The sequence below is a fragment of the Corylus avellana genome, chromosome 4 (assembly GCF_965113065.1).
Source record: "Corylus avellana chromosome 4, dhCorAvel1.hap1.2, whole genome shotgun sequence".
NCBI classification, from domain to species: Eukaryota; Viridiplantae; Streptophyta; class Magnoliopsida; order Fagales; family Betulaceae; genus Corylus; species Corylus avellana.
The window spans coordinates 6072552-6094479 of record NC_142493.1 but is presented as its reverse complement, the minus strand read 5'-3'; the positions used below and the strand labels follow the sequence as shown (position 1 = coordinate 6094479).

The 21928-nt window shown below is 34.5% G+C and overlaps 1 protein-coding gene across 1 annotated transcript; it reads left to right on the top strand.

The window, feature by feature from the left end:
- Window positions 1-5631: 5631 nt before the first annotated feature.
- LOC132179524 (uncharacterized) lies at window positions 5632-13549 on the top strand. Its single transcript, XM_059592259.2, has 7 exons — window positions 5632-6266; window positions 6740-6789; window positions 6873-6918; window positions 7547-7624; window positions 9539-9652; window positions 11043-11122; window positions 12972-13549. The coding sequence occupies exons 1-7, from the start codon at window positions 5712-5714 to the stop codon at window positions 13078-13080; spliced, it is 1032 nt and encodes a 343-aa protein (XP_059448242.2). The 5' UTR covers window positions 5632-5711; the 3' UTR covers window positions 13081-13549.
- The last annotated feature ends 8379 nt before the right edge of the window (window positions 13550-21928 follow it).

The window sequence follows — 21928 nt, the reverse complement described above, 5'->3', positions numbered from 1 at the left end:
ACTGCCATCAAACATTGTTATTATCACTTTATCCCCACATTATCTAATATCTAATATAATATAATCTAATCTAATCTATATAATAGAGGAGTTTTCAAAATAAAATACTTGAGAGGAAAGTGAAACATTGTTAGTTTAGTTAACCGTCTTCTTAGTTTTCTTTTATACCAGTGTAAACATTGGAAACATCAAATAACTGTCCAATTAAACTGTGTGATCACAAACCTTCAAGTTTTCTACCCACATTCTTCAAACACCCCAAATACCAAATAAGAATCCATCGTCTCTCTATTCCTCTCTTCATCCCCACTATTCATCAGTCTCCATATAACTCACCACCTTCTACCGCAAGTAAGATTGGTGACTACAACCAAAAGCATGGCTACGGAAGAAGAAGCTCTTGAGTCTTGATGATTACACCAAGGATGGGACGGTAGATCTGAGAAGGAATCTGGTCCGTAGATCCAAGCGCAGTGGATGGACTGCTTGCTCCTTTATTGTTATTAATCTAATTTCTATCTGCCTCTCAAATGCTAAATGTCCATCCAGCTTTAAGGATTTGGTTACCCACAACCCACTTGATTCGTGTATCCCTTTTAGGATCATACACGTGTTGGGCCCCTCGAAACTTGGAAGCCAATTAATTTGCTCCATTAATTATATTTGAAAAACGCTATGCCGACTCCAAAAACTTGTTTATCACAATTTATGCGGAATTAATATTATGAAGCAATAAACAATTCAATCACCCAAAATATATAAAGCAATAAAAAGGCAGACACAGATATTTTGGTTACGAAGAGGAAACCTTTTAGAAAACATTCTAAAAGTAAAACATTTCCGGGGCAGCCAAACCCAGGAAATCACTATCAAAAGATTATCTAGAGATTACAGACACTAGGAACACTTACAACCCTTTGCAAGACCTTGACTCTGTAAGATCGACAAGCCTACAACTCGTCTCCGCGCTCACAATCTTCTTCAACGTGATTCTCCTTTACCGGACCCTTCCGATAGACTTCTCAACCGTAGATTTATCAAAGGAATAATTAAAACTCTAAGAGATTCACTTTAACGCTCACCACATATGATCTCTCTTAGCACAGCCTCCGACGAACTCTCTGGGGGTGAAAATTCGTGCTTCTCTCTTCTATAATGATGTATATATACCCCCGACAAAACCCTAGACCTAACCCACTTAAAATCATGTTTTTGGGCCTAAAACTTACGGGGTGTCCGGACATGTTAATGGGCGGTCCGGACACGGCTTCGCGGAGCAAGATTTTAGTTTCTGGAAATGAGGTCCGGACCCGGGGAATTGCGGTCCGGACCTAACCTGTCCAGTCTTGATCAACAGCTCCGATCGATGGGCGTTTGTGGTCCGATTGAACTGAAATTTTTCAGGGACGTTCATAACACATGAATCTACATTATGAACGGTGGAGATTGGATTCTGAGCATTCTATATCAGTGTTTGAGCCGTGAACAGTAGCATCTGCATTTTGGAACTGAATTAAGCCAACACAAGAACTAACAATATTGTTATAGTAACCATCCTTAATAATGTTCTATAATCTCTATGCAAATGTTTCAATGAAAATTTTTATTTAGTTTCGTTTTTCTTCTTCTTTTTTTTTTTTTTCAAGCATTCATTTCATACTATTGTGAGTGTAGTATTTTTTTTTAATAGATTTTCTTGGTTATGTAATTATACTATTTACTATTGCATTCTTTGATCATACTCTTTAGTTAAAAGAATTACACAACAAAATTATACATAGTATCATGTAGTTAAGCAAATTCAGCAAATGCACTCCTACTTTAACAACTAACTTTTTTTCGTTAGTTGAATTTTTTTTGGATTCTCCTGCAAGAGGTAGTTGAATTTGTGTATCATTTCACCTCTTTTTCGTTTTCTTTTGACAACTAACTTTTTGTTTAAAACTTTTTTTTTTCTCTTTTTTTTCTTTTCCATTACCTATTGATTCGATAAATATAAGCATTTGGGATCTAAAAACACAAAACTATCATCTCTTTAATCTTTTACACTCTTTTGATATTTTTTTCCCATTATAATAATAATAGTAATATTATTATTATTATTATTATTATTATTATTGTTTCACAGTCTCTTTTTAATACGAGTTTATTATATTTTTCATGTGTAATACAATTTGAGCATTTTTTTTTCTTTTATTAAATAGAAAAATACAACTTGAGCATTTGTGTTGTTGTAAAGGGTCTCTTAATGCTTTTCTTTTTTCTTTAAAGCTTTATAGAACACCTTTTTTTCTTTTTTTTTTTCCAGCTTCCTACTTGAAACTTTTTTGTGTTTCTGTTATTTATGCATCTACTAATTTTTTTTTTTCCTTCCTTTCATTTTTAAAAACAATCCGTGCATTGCACGGGTTTCAAGCTCGTTCCAATAATTTGCATTGAACTAGTGAATTCCAAAGTGGATCATTGGGAGAGTTTTTAATGTGCTAGCCGAAGTTTTTGTACCAATTTGTTATGAAAAATTAATAGTTAAAATGACAAATGAGTATAAAAGAAAAAACAAAGGAAATCAATTGCATAATAGAGATGTAATATTTACGTGATATAAAAATCTATGAAAATATTAATTATATATTTTATAACATACCAAAGAATTTGACAAACAAGAAATTAAGGCCGTGAAGATAATGCTAAGAAAAATAAAGGTTTGGACGTTTTTATTGTAAGGAAAATATAGACAAAACTTACATAGAAATATTTTGGGAAGAATAAATAATTCAAATTTGAATGCTTAGGACTTAGGAGTAAACCAAACGTATTTGTTGGGAAAATATCCCTCACTTTTATGGCCCAGTGGGCTACGAAGTCATCATCCTATAACAGAGCTATGGCTAATATAACCCAAAAGTTGATAGGGGCCTAGCCCACGAAAGTCCGGGAATGGGTCATTTGGGGATATGCTCCAGGGGCTACCGACCCCTCAATTTCTCGCGAACTGCCTCACTGCTATCATCACATGCACTAGACAAGCTAACTTTTAATACCCAGTGATTGAGTATTATTCAGTTGATGACTCCTTTCTACAGTTGTCTCCCATTAAACTAAAAACTTATCTCATGATTATCCCATGAAGATAGCGTCAGAATTCATTAACAACTACTCTTCACCATTATCAAGTTACCATAAGATCATCACTGGGTGTTCAAACGGTTATAACAGTTGATTATTGGCTATAATTGTAATCACAACCGACTTGGGCGGTTATTGGTTTTTAATAACCATAACCGCCTAGGCGGTTATTGATTATTTTATAACCGACGGTTAGTGGTTATTCAATTCAATAACCGTGCGGTTATAACCAATGGGCTTTTGGATTTTTTAAGTGTTTTGGGCCTTTAATTTGCTATTTTTTGATATTATTTTAAGGGTTTAAGGCTAAAATATTCCAAAAAAAGATGAAAAAAATATGGCCAAATAAATTCTAGCCCGAAAACATGGCTAAAAAGACATAGCCCAAATCCATTAATCCAAATTCAAATAAAAAAAATTAAAGACAAATCTCAAATTTGAATACATATTACAAAATACAAATCAAATGGAAGCAAAGCAAATATATATATATAAAGGCAATTATCAGTTATAACCGTATTTCCCTACCCTAAAACTGCTAACCGCAATCGCCCAAGTAATTCTAGGTGGCCCACTTGTGTCCTACTAAAAATGATATGGTTATTAAAATCACCATTGAGCTTGTGATTGATCATTATTTAATTTTGATCAAAGGATAATTTTAATAGCCAAATCATTTTTACTAAGACACAAGTGTGCCACTTAGAATTACTCTAACCGCCCTAGTCCGAGGTTTTTAATAACTGATTGCCAAATTGGTTAGCAGTTATTGGTTATAATCAGTTATCGGTTGGCGGTTGGTTATAATCGACTTACTTGAACACCCCTAACCAAGATTAGATAAAGATGAGAGATAGAGTTCTAGTCCGCGTAAACCTATTAGCCTATTTATAGGCCAAACTTCACGCTTAATTATTTTATAGCTTGCATACACTCTCTCAGAGATCTTGTTTGAGCATCGGAGGGAGATTACACTCAACACCGTTTTCTTCAGAAACTGTTCTAACAGTATTGTTCAAATATCCATCAGGCATTTTCTCCAGAAACTGTTATAACAGTATTGTTCAAAGTATCCATCAATGATATATGAAATAATTGAATGGTTAAAAAAAAAAAAAAAAACTGAGCCTATTTGATAAATTTTTTGAAATGTTGACTGCTGAAAAAAAAATAAAATAAAAGTAAAAGTTGAGAATTGATTTAGTGAGAAAATTTAAAATTGAGAAATATTTTGATAAAAAAAAGAAAAAGAAAAAAAACCTTAAAAACAAGTTCTACCACCATGGTGGCGGTACCGCCATCTTGGCGCCACCATCGTGGTGGTGATTTGGCAACCACCGCATGTTGCTGCCAAACACAGTGGTAGGCTGCCACAACACCACTAAGTGAAATATATATATATATATATATATATATATATATATATATATATATAGAAGTATTTTGAGTTTTGAGAAGAGTCTTGTAATTTCCTATGAAAAATGTGTTATTAGTGGCAATCACATATGAAAATTGATTAGGTTAACTAATATTTGACAATAGTTTTTAACATTTAAAAAGTGAAAAAAGTCTTTTAAAAGTTCACCAAACAAACCCGATCTAATTGCCACATGAATTGTGTTTATCATATATTTTGCATATAATAATAATAATAAAATAAATAAACCATTCTTTGAGTGAATATCTCTTTAAACTATCAAAATTTGTCGGTGTCGACCAAAATAAGATTCATAACATTATATATATAAAAAGGTTAAAAACTAAAACATTTGAAAAAGAAATGAAAAACCAAGGGGTGGCCGAAATGAGATCAGCCACCCACTAAATGGTTGGGAGATGGTTTTGCCATGTTTGGAGGCGGCTAAACCACCCTCTAGCCATTTGAGAGTGGTCCAGCCATCCCCTTATTTAAATAATAATAATAATAATAATTGAGACGGTAATCGAACCACCCTGACCATTTGGGGGTGGTTCATCGTGAGTGATTCAACAACCCCATAATTGGCCTTGTATTTTTCTTCTTCTTCTTCTTCTTTTTTTTTTTAATATTTTTTTTATATATTTATTTTTATTTATAATGTTATTTTTGGTCATCAAATTATTTTAAGGTTATAGCGTTGAAGGAACATTAACAAATTTTAGTAGTTTGAAATGATATTGGTCCCTAAAGACAAAGAGCAAGTGAGTAACTCAATCGACTAAAAATCACATTTCATAAAATAAATTTTACTAGTTTGAATTCTCATTTCTCTTTCCGTCTCGCTTCTTTAAGCTGTCGTGTAAAAAAAAAAAAAAAAAAAAAAAATTGAAATGATATTGATTCAATAACTAATTTGGGAGTGTATTAACGATGAGAGGTAGTTTAAGGCGTTATTACTTATTACTACATTTTTTTCTTAAATTTTATTATTACATTTTTACCCCAACCGCCAAAATACGGCCACGGTCACTATGGTAACACTGTTTGTCTCAAATGACCGCACACAGCAGAGCGAATCCCGAAACTCAAAGGCCTCTCATTTCAATTTTCAAAACCAGGAAAAAATCTGACCTTTCTCACAAACTCCCCGCCACCGCCCACTACCATGGCCTCTGATCCCCACCCCTCTCCCACCACCACCGCCACCACCGCCGCTACTGCCACCGCCGTCACCACAAACGCACGCCCCTTCCCAATCCCAAACACAAACACAAACACAAACACGAACCCACCATCGCAATCAACAAGACCCAACATGTCTCCACTCCTGTACCCACAAGCCCACCACCACCAGCACCACTACACACCCATCAGACCAACCCCAAGCCACCACCAACAACAATCTTCTCACTCTCAGGGAGTTCTATACCCGGTCGCCTCCTCCGGCCGCGGCTTCATCCCCAAACCGCTACCGCCAATGCACGCTGTCACCATCGCCGCCCATCCTGGTAATGCTACTTCCACTGCTGCTGCTGCTGCTGGTGCGTACCCACCTCGCCCTCTCGTCTCCTACTCCCAACCCCACGGTCTCAGCCATCCTGTCCATGTCATGAGGCCTCCCCACTACCACCACGTGCACCCTGCTCAGCTAGCCGGTCAGGGTTTGGGTCCCGGTCCGGGTGCGGTTAAGGGCATTCCGGTTTCGTCTCCGCAATCCAAGGTTTGGGTTTGTTGGTGATTCTTTTTTCGAAATTGTTTGGTGTTCTTTGCCTATTCTTTGGGGTTTGATTGATAATGGGTATGGTTTTGATCTAAGCGAAGAACTTGCTTTGATGGGGTCGCTTTCTATTTTTTTAACCTTTTTTATTTCTTTATTGAGTGTAATTTCAATTGGGATGATTTGATATGAGTGGTGGTTCGGATTTATTGTACATTCTTTTAGAATTATGGTACTCTTTTGCGGTGTAGTTGGGTTTAATTTGATAATGGGTAGGGTATGTTTATCAAAATGTTTTTAATCCAAGCCTTGCTTTTGTTTTTTTCAACTTATGCTTGTTCTTGGAACGGAATTTCAGTTGGATAATTTGATATATCAATGTCAAGATTATCAGTTTTGTTGAACATGAATATATGATTTGATGCTTTTAGTCTTATTTTGTGTAGTCCATTCACTTTGGGTTCTCCTTGTTTTAGGGTGTTCCTCCATCATCAGTCGCTGATACTAATGGCTATAGAGATAAGAGGTAAATTTGTACAAATTAGCATCATTTTGTTTTGTAAATTCAGAATTATCACTTTAATGGATCTTTTGTTGTGCTTCCCGTAGGGATAGAAGCAGAGATGACACACTGACCACTGTCAGAGATCGAAAAGTAAGTCCATGCTTTTGTTTGTTGATTGGCTTACATATGCATTACAAGTTGTTTAAAGAAGGCATTGTGATAATATTTTAATTACTTTGTTGAACCTTCTTGTAGAAGGGGTCATTTATGTTGTTTCACTTAAAGGGATTTAGGGCATGGATAAAGAAATTGTTTGAGTTTCTCTTGTTTAGAATCCGTGGAATTATTAATTAATAAGGATTTGGAAAGAAATCCACACAGCCCAAAGTGATTGGATTTGGCTGGAATTGGAATGGGCAAAGGAGCAGTACTTTTTTGTACCCCTGTTCTAGTTAATTTTGAGGACAAAAACCTTCAATGTCAATTTTTGTTCTTTTTGTTTACATTTTTTCCATTTGCCAGACAGTATAAAGGAATTATACTCGCTGCCACCCCATTGGCATCCCTAAGGCTCCCTCATTCTACACCAGTCAACTATAATTACAAAAAGAAATGGACAAACACATGTTTTAGTGTGTTTTAAGATCTATCATTTGGAGCATTGATCTTTTATGAAAACATTTTTGCAGTCTATAGTTTATAAGTAGAATGTCAAAAAGACATTGAGTTCATATTTGGCCTTCGGTCTTAATTCTTTTGTTGCTGTTTATGTTTGTAGGTCAGAATAATAGATGGGGCTTCTCTATATGCACTTTGCCGATCATGGTTGAGGAATGGTTTTCCAGAAGAAAGTCAGGTTTGCATCAATTACAACGGGAATTTCCCTTTCTGTGCATTTGGACTGTGCTGCCTTCTTCTTTTGTTCATTTTTTTCTTTCTTTCCTGCATAACATATTGTAACAAATTTCAACATGCATAGATTCTTAATGAATTTACTGAAGCTTTACATGTAGATACTTAACATACTTGATTGCACAGAGAAGTGAATGTGTCAAGTCTTACTGGAAAAGGTGATGGCATGTGTGCTTATAGGCTAGTTTTGTGGATTTCGGGATAGGCAGATGATGAAGCTAATATTTGCTTGTGCGCGTATTATAGAAAGGTGTGGAACAGTTCTGAATTATTGCTTGTTTGTGTTTTTGGGATAATCTAATGAGAGGAAATTCAGTACTATCTGCATTGGAGAACCTAGTTCTAGTAGGGAAAAGTAATTTCTAAGAATCTTAAAGATTTGCTTCATTTGTACTTAAAAGATATCAGATTGTTGATAGTAAAAGTGCTAGTATTTTGTTCATTTGGAGGCATGTGTGCAGTGTTCTCTCTCCCCTTTTTCTTCTTCTTCTTCTTCTTCTTCTCCTCCTCCTCCTCGTCGTTGCAGGTTCACAGCTAAAGAACGGCCTCTTGAACCCGTTTTCCTACCCTCTTTTGCAACCCCAATTCAAAAATCTTAAGACCAACCACATAAACACACATAGGCAGTTTTCTAATCTGATCTTCATCACAAGTTCTTGGGCTTGAAGATTGTGGCATGTGTGTTATGATCTAAGCAAAAGAGAGAAAATGTGACGCAAATTTTTACTCAACTGTTCACATTGCTTTATATATTTGACTCTCAAAACTTATTTGGAGATGTTACATATACTTCCAATTCAGGCTACTGTTTTTTTAAATTATAATAATTCAGACTACTGTTACTCACCATTAGCCTTTTGACTCAGAACCGATCTCTCATAGACTTTGCTGTGAACTTGGAAACTGAATCTTTTCTTTTGCTTTCCTCTTATATTAATATGGGTTTCAATTTTCTCTTTCCTTATTAAAAAAAAAAAGATGAATGAACAGATGAATATAGTCTCTTTTTTTTTTTTTTTTTTCTTTTCTACTTATAATTAAGAAAGATGAATATGTCATAACTTCTATTTGAAGCTCATACATTGTAGATAGAGGGTCTTTGAGCAAACTAGTTTTTTGGGTAAAAAGATTCATATTCTGCTTAAGTACATTTACATGAGTAATGTTTCATTCAGTTCTATCTTGGGCTCATCTTCTGTTGAAATCACTATTCTATAGTTTTCCCGCTGCTTGAAGTCATGTTCTTTTTGACTGTCCTCTTGTCCTTGTAGTGCCTTTTAACATGAACCTGATCACACCTCTTGGTTGCTTAAAGTCACTTTATTTCCATCTGTCAAATGGTTGACAGTTTTGGCTTTTGTTTGAAAATATTTGTTGTTGAAAGTATTTAATAGTGCGGTTTCTCACTTTCAACTTATTTTCTAATTTGTAATTCAAATGTATGTGTATGACATTGGCTAGGAAAATGAAATTTCCACCCCTTCTCCAACTTAATATCTTCATATAGTGTATCTATCCCAAGCAAGGTGGATGGTGGAGGAATGGTTAAGTTGGCGATTAAACTCCTTGTCAAACATCTCTCACCATTGAAATGTTGAAGTCAAGATTATTCTTAAGGCAGTTCCTGTCATTTTCTGTTTTATTCGCATTGTATTAATTTCCTTGTAATTGCTTTTAAGAACAAACTTACATCAATATATAGTATATGCAGAGTATGCCCTTTGGTTTCTTTTTCATTGTGATTTGGGCCATCTGAGTTGGGTGTGGAAGTTAAAATGCTTGGAGACTAGAGTGAGACTTTATTCTTTTCACCCCCTGCCCCAAATAAATGTTTTGTATTTATTTTTTCAATTGGCAGCCACAGTATGGGGATGCTGTGAAGGCTCTTCCAAAACCTTTGCCTATACCTGTGTCAGCCACTCACCTGCCAAAGAACAAGGAAGCTGAAGAAGAAGAGGCAGAGGATAAGGAGGTTGTCTTTTTGGTTATCAATTTTTTTATGTTATTTTTACTGTTTTTCTATATTACCGCTCATCAGCCATTGTATTACTGTTATATTTGTTTTTAGTATGATTAATCAATTAAATAATTTTTTTAGAATAAAATAAAAAGAAATGCACTTGATGGGCCTATGGGGAAACATGGCCATAGTAGCATCTGGAGAAATTCAAAAAATTTAATGAGAATGTTTAGATCCATCTGTGTGTCTGCTTGTCTTTGCAGACGTGTAGATGAAATGCCAAAAGGTGTTTGGTGAATTTTCAGTCGTGAAAATTTGCATGTCACTTTTCCCTTCAGATTAATGGTTTTTACATATTATGTAGCTGGAGTTTGGATCCGTGCAACCCAAATATCCTCATTTATGTGGTGATATTTTATCTTTATGCTTGGAAATTGTGAAGATTTATCCCTTTGATCAAAAAAGGAGTTTTTACTCAATATTTAGATGTATTTGCATGCAAAGATTTTAGTAGAATAAAACAATATAACCCATTTTAAGCATCTTTTATTTTCTTTTACATTCCACAAATATGAGGTTATAGATATTTATAAAAAAAAAAAAAAAAAAAAAAAACGAGGTTATTGTTGTTTATTCATTTTAGTCGGCTTTTGGATGAACCCTATATCATTTATCTTGTTTTGGGGTATTTCTTAAATAATCCACTGATGATGTAATTTATTTTTTAAATTGACAACCAGGCAGTAGTTTTAATTGTAGATTAGTTGGATAATTCTAATGTTACCTGAGGTTTATTGCAAGTCAGTCAGCCCACTTTTCTAAGTTATAACTTATGTTATCTGACTGATAATCATCCTTCATGACCACACTTAATTGTGATCATGCTTCTTCTATGGAATGTAGGAGCTGTACCCATTAAGTATGCATAATGAAATTAGCACTTTAACTTTGGAGACCATATTCGGTAATTCTTGTATCCTCTTGGGTGACAAACTTATGATTTTTTAATATTAGGATATGAACTTGTTAAGTATAGACTTAAAAAGCAATTGTAGGAAAAATATAGAAAACTATGACAAGGTTTTGACTAGTGTATATTGGGGTGGCTTGCATATGATAAAGTTGCTACACCATGGAATATCACTATTTGACAACAAATTGACATATATTTACAAAATATATGATTTTAAGTGATATGGACATGTTTTAGAGTTGAATATTTATTCTACTGAACCTTCAAGTGTCTTTTGTGTTTTCAAGGGGTTTAGGAAATGAAATAAGGCTTTATTCTAATTGCACATATGTAGATATAGACATACATACATACGTACATTTTCAATTGAAAGTTTTGATCTGTTGTAGATATCCTCTAACTCCTCCAAGCTAACTGTGCTGCTTTCAGGATGAGGAATCTGTTGAGCATTTATCACCACAAGATCTTTTGAAAGGACACATCAAACATGCTAAAAAGGTTCGAGCACGGTAAGTTTCTATATTTCCTATTTGGTGCCATTTTTTTTAACCTCTCATCTTTTAAATATTATTCTTTCTAGTCAGAATGAGGCATAGTTTAGTTAAATTCGAAATGATGCAGAAATTTTTGAACTTGATTATAGTTGAAGTAGGACAATCTGATACTGCTTCCTTTGAGAATTCATAGATGGATTATGAAATTAAATGTCCTCGTCTAACTTGGAAAATAAGTTCAAGAAATTATAGCGCCTGTGAATGATTGTGTTGAAGATCTTTACTCATTTCTCTATATTTCATCTTAGGCATCTAATGTAGAAATATAGAGAATGATTAAAAATCTTCATATGTTTTTTTTCAACTTAGAGAAAGCACATGATAGGGTACCTAGAGGTAATATGGTGGTTTTGGAAAATAGAAGGGTTCCCTATAAAGTATGTAATGTTATTTGGGATATCTATGATAGAGTTGTAACTAGTGTGAGAACTATAAAAGTATCACAAGCGAGTTTCCTATCACAATAGGTTTATATCAAGGATCAACATTGAGTCAATATCAAGGATCACAATAGCTAACTAGATCGATCCAGGATGTGGTATCTGGGTATATGTACTTGCAATTAATATCATGTTATGATGAGACTTGAGTGGAAAATTACTTCAAGCTGGAAGTTTAGAGGGATATTTTAGAATCTTGAGGTTTTAGGTTAGCAAGACTAAACCAAGTATATGGACTGCAAGTTCAGTACAACTAGAAATAGAAATGGCAGGCTAGCATAATCTGATGGTCAAAAGACACTAAAGAATGATTATTTTCAGTATCTCAGATCATTAATTTTATAAAGATTGGGAGATTGAAAAAAATGGGGCTCATAGAATAGAGCATAGTGCATGAAGGGAAGAAGTGCATCGGTAGTATTATGTGATCTTAGAATACTCATTTAAGTTAAAGGGAAAGACTATATGACTGCTATAGGACATGTTTTTACTACCATTGCAATTGTTTTTTATTTTTTTTAACAATCTTCTCACTCTCAAGGAGTCAAGAAATTCCGCAAAACTAGAAAAGTGAGGACCATTATACATCACCAAGCATAAAGAGATTTGAACATAACATCTTTTAAACAGTAGTCGTTCGCAATATGCAAAGATCCTTGCATTCTGCTCTCTCCAAATGCACTATGTTAAGCACAAAGGGGCTATCTTCCATGTAACGACCCAAGAAAAAATGCTAACCACATTTGCGGTATTACTCCTAAAGAACTAGTCAATTTGGACCTTTCTTAAAATCCCTTATTCACCTAGTAACAAAGCACTCATGACTAGGTGAATAAGGGATAAAGATGTTGTCTTTTGGGTTATCAGTAAGGGATTTTTATTTAGCACTCATAACTATTTTTATAAACCACTTATTCTATGTGGGTTACTCTTCAACTTCCTAATATAGGAATAAAGTGTTACAAACTCTCACCTATTAAACCCTTGATGTCCTCGTCAGGGTCACGTCATGCAGTGCTTAAGTACAACATGACGTTACTAGGTGGCTCTGATACCATTTGTTATGGCCCAAGGAAAAGGTCTAGTCACATCTACGCTATTATCTTAAAAAGACTAGTCAATTTGAAACTTTCCTGAAATCTCTTTAAGAAAGCCCATCATTATACATAAGCTTTCTTAAAGTGGTATTATTTCATATGTTTGTGTTCATTTTTGCAATGGCTTCCATTCTTTTACCTAATAGCTTGTGTAAATTTAGAAGTGGTATTCATTATACATGAGATATCCAAAGGAAGTATTAGAATCTATCTATGTACATTTGGGATAATGCTATAAATGACATACAATTCAATGTTTTGGTGTAGATTAAGGGAAGAACGGTTACGGCGAATTGCAAGGTATAAAAGTAGGCTTGCTCTTCTCCTTCCTCCGCTGGTAGAACAGTTCAGAAATGATACAGCTCCTAGGAACTGATTCTTGCAGCGTTGACTAGGCATCATTGTCAATATTGGGCATCCTCATGCACTTCATGTAAAAAGCTGTAAACTTGCAGAGGTTGGTTATTAAGCCTTTCAGGGATCAGGAAAAGTGACTCAAATTTGCTGGAGTTCATTGATCAAGATGCAAGCCGATTGGAAAATTGTTTGGGGAGGTTTTTGCTTATAAATATACATAGAATTGTTGTTAGCTTTGCCCTAGTGTTTACATCATCGTGCAACTTCGAAACAGCGTGCAAATGTTCTCTACTAATCTCTAATTAATCTACTTTTTTATTTTTATTTTTTTCTTCTTCTGTTCAAAGATGTTCTCTGCTTCCTTTGAACCGATCCAGGCATTTTGCAACAGATAGTTGCCTTCTCCTGTTAAAGATTCAAAACCTAATACTGAGTTGAATGTATTCCATCAAAAATTGAATGATCAATTACTTAGATATTCGATGACAGTGTTTTGATAAGAAAATTGAATGATCAATTACTTCGATCGGAAAAATAAGAAAATTTATGGCTTATGTGGCAAGTGTGACACGTGGAAGTGGACGTTGATATGTTAAGTGTTGTGTCACTGCATATGTGGCAATTTGATGCTTAATGGACATTTAAAATTCGGCCAAAAAACTTACTGAAGAAGGAATAGGATTCTCTCCAGTTCATTATGGACTGGAGAATATCCAATTCATGACTAAGATTTCATCTCAAAAATCCTATAGCTACAAATGTGACATATATCTCACTAATAAAAATAATAATAAAATATTATTTTAAACTAAAAAAAAAATTAATAAAAAAATTAAGAAAAAAAAAAAAAAAAGAAAAGAAAAGAAGGGGTGGCCAGGGTAGGGGGTGGCTCAATGGCCGGCCAGGGGGTGGCCAAACCACCCCCATGGCCAATGGGGGTGGTTCGGCCACCCCCATCTTGCAAAAAGGGGGTGGCTCAAGAGCCACATCAGCACCATTAAAAACGGAGATGGTACATTCGTCTAAATTTCGTCCAAAATTTGACGGAAAGCCACATCAGCACCATTAAAAAATCGACACTTGTCCATATATTAATTAAAAATACAAAATAAATTTTTTAAAATTTAGGGTAAAGTTCACTTAACCCCCTCAATGACAATCTACCCCCCAAACTATCAATTACGACAATTTACTCTCCAAACTACCAAAATAATGACAATGTACCCCCAATGCTAGCAAAATAATGAAAGTACCCCTATATAATTTTCAATAAGATAAAAATATCCTTGAAATTTGAAAAATAATAATAATAAAAAAATTTAGTATTTTGTTTCTATTTTACTAAGGGTAATTTCATCATTTTATTAAAATTGTGGGTACATTGTCATTGTTTTGGTAGTTTGGGGGGTAAATTGTCATAATTGATAGTTTGGGAAGTAAATTGTCATTGGAGTGGTAGTTTGAGGGGGTTAAGTGGACTTTACCCTAAAATTAAAAATATTATAAAATTAGAAAGTTAAAAAAAAAAAAAAAAAAAAAATTACAAGGATGGCTTGAGTCACCCCTTTAGCCCTTGAGGTGATTCGGCCACTCCAGACTGAACAAAAGAAGAAGGCAGCACAGTCAAAATGCACAGAAAGGGAAATTCCCGTTGTAATTGATGCAAACCTGACTTTCTTCTGGAAAACCATTCCTCAACCATGATCGGCAAAGTGTATATAGAGAAGCCCCATCTTTTATTCTGACCTACAAACATAAACAGCAACAAAAGAATTAAGACCAAATGCCAAATATGAACTCAAATGCCTTTTTGACATTCTACTTATAAACTATAGACTGCAAAAATGTTTTCATAAAAGATCAATGCTCCAAATGATAGAACTTAAAACACACTAAAACATGTGTTTGTCCATTTCTTTTTGTAATATTATAGTTGACCGGTGTAGAATCAGGGAGCCTTAGGGATACCTAGGGCGCAAACAAGCCGAGCTTGAGTGAGCTTCTCTTGTTTGGGCTTGACTCTTTTAAATTTTACTCGAGCTCGAGTCGAGCTTAAGGGCAGGCCAAAAAATAGAGCTCGAGCTCATAATAAGCCGAGCCAGCTCGCGAGCTGACTTTTATATTTAATTTATTTTTTTATTATAAATTTAAACTTCAAGTACTCTTAAACGGCTCAAGAAGCTTACTTGCATATATATGAGCATTTGCTTAACCTGGCTAGCCGAATGTAAAGCCTGAATCAAGACAGCAAGACATTTGGTTTCGAAGAGAGATGTTATGCATCATTTTATAATAAAGGGATGCTATTAGGAAAAAAAAAATTATCAATTTTTAATATTAAGATGAGCAACTGTGTGAACAGCTACCAATTTGAGCCTTATACGAGCCTAACCAAGTCGAGCTGAGTTTACTTCGTTTAGTATTCGAGTCAGTATTTGTGTTCACGAAACGCCTCATTTAATAATTGAGTCGAGCACGAGCCGAGTTTATACGAGCCGATCCCGAGCTCGCTCACGAACAGCTTGCTCGTTTAACACCCCTAGGGATGCCAATGTGGTGGCAACAAGTATAATTCCTTTATCGTGTCTGGCAAATGGAAAAAATGTAAACACAAACACAAAAAAAAAAAAAAAAAAAAAAAAAAAAATTGACATTGAAGGTTTTTGTCCTCAAAATTAACTATAGAACAAGGGTACAAAAAAGTGAATGGACGACACAAAATAAGACTAAAAGCATCAAATCATATATTCATGTTCTACAAAACTGATAATCTTGACATTGATATTTCAAATTATCCAACTCAAGAGTACCATATATAATTCTAAAAGAATTTACAACAATTCCGAACCACCACTCATATCAAATCATACTATTTTTTGAAGATTCTATATTTTATTAAGACTTAAGAAAAACTGTCTACTAAATGATGGTATGACTAGATGTGGTAGATGAATTGTCATCAGGCTATTGGCATAATTTTATTTAGAGTAATATTATTTACTAGACTGCTATATAATGTGATGTTATAACAGTGAAAATCAACTATTGATTTTTATACAAATTGATAACAAAAAAATGCATTAAATTCCAAATTATACAAATTCGATATTTAAATTATTAAAATTTGAAACTTATGAATTTATCTTTAATTTGTAATAATAATAAAACTCAATAACTTTATTTATTTAAAAAATAAAATAAAACCAGAAGGCAGAACATAATTTGATAGGGTAATGGTAAACAACACGCTGGGCGTGCATGAACAGTCATGCAGTCATGCACGCCTAGCTGATTTAATATTTTAAAATAATAAAATATAATATTTTAATATTTTAATTTTTTTAAAAAAAATAGCCGGGCGTGCATGCATGACTGTTCATGCACGCCGGCGTGTTGTGTATCATTACCCAATATGATAATACCCTAATTGTGATATAAGAGAAAGAGAGAAAAAAAAAAAGAAAAAAAAGTACACATACTCCCTTAAACTACCATTCAATTGTCAATGTCCTCCATAAATTACCAATTATATTAATGCCCCTCCTAAACTATGCCCTCCAATGAAAAAAATACCCTTCATATATATATTTTTTTTTTCAAAAAAATCTTAAAATTATAACAAAAAACTAACTATTTTTTTTTTTTTTTAAAAAAAATTCAAAATATTTAAAAGAGAGGAAAAAAACCAAGGGGATCATTTTTTTTTTTTGTGGATTATAATTTTTTTTAGATTTAATTTTTAAATTAAATTAATATGCTGACGTGGCAAAACGATGCATTTTAGTTTGGGACTGACGGGCGTTAAAAAACCAAGCGGATTATTTTAATTTGTATGTATTATAATTTTTTCCTAATAAAAAAAATTATTATTTTTTTAATTTTTTAAACAATTACTTTTTAAAAATTTTTTGTTTTTGTTTATTTTTTTGAACTTTAATTTAAAATTTTTTTAAGGTATTTTGTTTTGTTTTGTTTTTTTTTTACATTAATTTGGTATTGTAAGAGAGACGTTAACACAATTGGTTTCATAATTAAGTTAGCAGTAACAAATTCTTCCTCAAAAAAGCTAATTATTTACTTTCCAGGGACTCAAGGCCACATCAACGAATTTTGTGTTGAGGGGCATAAATGAAGTTATCAGCAAATATCAGGACATTAAAGTCAATTTCTATTTGAAGTTTTGGCGCCGGATGTACAGCAGATGATCCCCACCGGTTTCTGGACATCGCCGTAACCTACGGGGCAAGGCCTCCAAAGTGCAGCAGGACGAATAGAAAATCGCCAAGTCACGTAATATCTGGAGATAGGTTATAAATGAACCTCTCTCACTCTCTCCGCTCACTCTGTTTGCTGTTCTATCGCCGCGTTGATTTTCTAGGGTTTGTTTGCAAGACGCATTCTCCGCTCTGAATTTCACAATCGATCGCTCTCTCTGCTCTAAGCCTCTCGCAGACACAACTTTTCTTTTGCTTCCGCCATGTCGTCTTCAGAGACCACGACTACTACGAGGTACCTTTTTTGTGTGTTGGGTCTTTTGGGTTTTCCTTGATTTTGTTTCATTGATTGATTTTTCTCTGTTTGATCTTTGGATCTGGATTGTTTCTTGTTTGATCTCTGGGTTTTCCCTTGACTAACTACTGCGGTCGGTCGATTACTCTGTTCCCCAATATTAGCCATCACTGGTTTTTTGTTTTACACCGTTATCGCGGTCGACCTCTCCCCTTCTGCATGTCTGTGTAGTAATGGACTTGTTTGTAGTAATCTACGGTGGTGAGGAAAGGGTTATTTTCAAATTTCTGTAATGGGTATATTAGGTTAGCGGCTGAAGCCCTTCGGATCTTGGGTTGGGCTGCCCACAGTAAGGCCCCTTCGATCGGATCTTGGGTTGGGCTGCCCACAGTAAGGCCAAAATAGGGCCTAGTCTATATATTTGGATTTTTGGTTTCGTTCTCTTCTCGTATTAGAAGTCAGTTTGCTTGATTGTTGCCTTTTGCTGATGAACAATATGTGCATTAGAATTTTCAAAGATGGCTACTTGTGATCTAAAAATCTCTTCTTTTTGGGTTTTTTTTTTTAAGAAAGAGGAAGTCACGAGCTGTTGAGACTCTTGCACAGTGGAAAGAGTGCAATGTTGACACCAAACGATCTGGTAAAATTCAAGCCATTGGGTCTAAGAAAGGATACATGAAAGGCAAGGGAGGGCCTCAGAACGCACAATGCACTTATAGAGGAGTAAGACAAAGGACCTCGGGGAAATGGGTTGTAGAAATCCGAAAGCCAAACAGGGGGAAGAGGCTCTGGGTGGGTACTTTTTCAACTCTGTGGAAGCTGCCTGTGCTTATGATGAAGCTGCAAGGATTCTGTACGGCTCTTGTGCTCGCCTCAACTTTCCAGCAGGGTTGGATTCAACGGCTACATCAAACTACTCTGAAATACCCTTGAGGAATGAGGATGGAGAAAGCATTGCTACATCTTCTGCTGTTGAGGAGTATCTTCCAGAGCTTTTCAACGATGATTTCTTTAAAGACATCGAGGATATTGGTCAATTGGGGTGTCTTGATGTCAACGATGATTTCTTTGAAAACATGGGATCATTTTTCAACGATGGTAAGTTGGGGTGTCTTGATGTCGACCAATGTGGGGCACCTTCCGGAGTTAGTTAATGGAGTATAAGAAGGATGAATGGATACTTTGATTCGTGATTATTATATTTCAGATTTGACTCATTTGAGGGTATGGCAATTTTGTTAGATATGCTGATTTGTATTCTTTTTAGTTGATTCTTTATAGCTTTATGTATATAAGTGATTCTTCATGCTGATTGGGGAATTTGAACTTCTTCTTTTTTCTCTGTAAAGTGATTCTTTATAGGTTTTAGATTGGGGATTTGGGGTATATAAATTTACACGTTGTAAATGAATGACCTTTATGGGTCGGGATAATAAACAAAGTTTTAGTTGTGTATTTTTCTTATTGCTTGTCTTGCATAATACAAACTATGTTCAACTCTCTTCTCTTCCTACATTGTTAATGTTTTGGGTTTGAAGTTTAACGATTTCTAAGAAGGAAAAAAAGGAAAAAAGTTTTGTAGTATATATGTTTGTTCAATGAAATACATAGTTATATTAATGGTCCTCTATTTAATTGCCATCTCTTGGTTTAGAGTAATTTCCATCTAGTACATGCTTAAATATACTTCTGTTTCTCCTCTTCCTTGTTTAGATTCTTTAATGTGTGATCCCTTCACAACAAAAATCACAGATTTGCAGCACATAGCAACTGTGCTGCAAATAAGATGCACTTATTAAATGATAACATTGTAGCCCCAAGATACAACTTGGTGATCTTGCTGCACCATATGCAATTGGGTAATTTTGCAGAGCAATGCAGATCTGATTTTTGGAGGGATTACAATTGTCTGTGGAATATAGGGCACGTTAGCTGGTGGCTTTGTTCTTGATTTTATGAATAACACCATCTCCAATGCTTTTAAGGTGGGTTCTTTTTGAGTTTAGAGGAAAGGAACTAGGATTACCTTCCTTGATTCTTTTGGTAGACATTGATGCATTATTTTCTTCTTGTTGGGCTGTTGCGCATAGAAGAGCGAGATAATCAAATATTTATCTTTTTGAACTGCTAGATGTTGGTCTTTAATTTTACTCTTCATAAAATCACTTTGAGGTGAAAGTTAGCATCCGCCATGATTTCCTTTGATATGTTACCTAACTAGCTTCAGTTTTTCTAAGGGAGCCATATTTATATCATATACCAGTTATTCTCAGATACTTCTTGATATGTATCCAGGACTTAAAACTATCTAAAGAAAATATTTTTTCCAACTTTGGAAAGCATGTATTATACATTTTTGGTACTCTAGGCACATTGGATATTAGTATAACATAAGAACATGATGGAAAAGAATAACCAGCGTATATACTCCAAGCATCACAACATCTAGAGACAGCCATTTAGAATATTAGATTGCCATACTTAAAAGCAGGTGCTGAAATGTGTTCAAGTATAGGAACAAACATCGGGAAAATAGGTATTTGATGAAGCCACAAGTCAGCATGCTGTTAGGGAGGGAGCTTATTAATGTTCTACTCTATTAAATTAATTTGATGGGCTGTTAGATTCTTAAGTTTTTAATTCTATTACGTAGAGGGTAATATAAGCCCTACATGGCTACATGTTTATGAATCTCAATCCATTGAGTGTGTGCTTGGTTATGGGTATATATATACTTGTACCTCTCCACTCGATAGCTTAAGCTTTTAGTGAATGGCCGGGTCCAGATGCTGCTGCACCCCACTTTCTATATATATATATATATATATATATATATATATACTTGTGCATTTGGACTGTGCTGCCTTCTTCTGTTGTTCATTTTTTTTTTTCTTTCTTTCCTGCATAACATATTGTAACAAATTGCAACATGCATAGATTCTTAATGAATTTACTTGAAGCTTTACTTACATGTAGATACTTAACATACTTGATTGCACAGAGAAGTGAATGTGTCAAGTCTTACTGGAAAAGGTGATGGCATGTGTGCTTATAGGCTAGTTTTGTGGATTTTGGGATGAGCAAATGATAAACCTAACGAGTATTATAGAAAGATTTGGAACAGTTCTGAATTATTACTTGTGTGTGTTTGTTTTTGGGATAATCTATTGAGAGGAAATTTGGTACTTTCTGCATTGGAGAACCTAGTCCTAGTAAGGAAAATTAATTTCTAAGAATCTTAAAAGATATGCTTCATTTGTACTTAAAAGATATCAGATTGTTGATAGTAAAAGTGCAAGTGTATTTTGTTCATCTGGAGGCATGTGTGCAGTGTTCTCTCTCCCCCCTTCCTCCTCCTTGTTGCAGGTTCACAGCTAAAGAACAGCCTCTTGAACCCTTTTTCCTACCCTCTTTTGCAACCCCAATTCAAAAATCTTAAGACCGACCACATAAACACACATAGACAGTTTTCTAATCTGATCTTCATTACAAGTTCATGGGCTTGAAGTTTGTGGCATGTGTGTTATGATCTAAGCAAAAGAGAGAAAATGTGACGCAATTTTTTACTCAACTGTTCACATTGCTTTATATATTTTACTCTTAAAACTTATTTGGATGTATTTCATAAAAAATTTCTCAACTAGAATATATGACAAGCATGACATCTAACGGGGATATCATATTTCATCTATCTATTGTTTATCAATCATCCAAGTATTGCAATTATATTCGATGACTGTGTTTTGATAAGAAAATTGAATGATCAATTACTTCGGTCGGAAAAATAAGAAAATTTATGGCTTATGTGGCAAGTGTGACACGTGGGACTGGACGTTGATGTGTTAGTGTTGTCACTGCGTATGTGGCAATTTGATGCTTAATGGACATTTAAATTTGGCCGAAAAACCTATAGAAGAATGCATTTCAAATTCGTGATAAACTTATGCAATGAAAGCTAAAAAACAAACAAAAGCTCAATGAGAAATTTAAAAGAGAAATGCTTTAGTGCAACATAATGCCCATATTTAATGACGTGACAGATGGACAATCACATAAAAGGGAGGATTGAAATTTGACGTTTGAATTTCAATCCTTTCTCCCTCACTAAATATGGGCCAAATGTGTACATTATATTGCACCGTAGCATATCTCAATTTAAAAATGCGTGTTGGCTTATGAACTTATCTTATATAGGACACTAGTCATTTTATTATTGGTGGTGATGTGGCAGATTAACTATTCCCATCAAAATTTCAAACAAAAATTGAGAACAAAAATTTATTTATTAATTTTGCTCGCCACAAAAATTTTATGTACCCTAAAGACGAGTGATGTTAAAGACAACGCCCGGCGTGTTG

Bases quoted from the DNA above. Each gene is read 5' to 3' on its own strand.
- LOC132179524 (XM_059592259.2), top strand. From the start codon at position 5,712: ATGGCCTCTGATCCCCACCCCTCTCCCACCACCACCGCCACCACCGCC. The intron at 6,790-6,872 runs GTAAATTTGTAC...TGCTTCCCGTAG, and splicing joins AATGGCTATAGAGATAAGAG to GGATAGAAGCAGAGATGACA. The intron at 7,625-9,538 runs GTTTGCATCAAT...TTCAATTGGCAG, and splicing joins GTTTTCCAGAAGAAAGTCAG to CCACAGTATGGGGATGCTGT.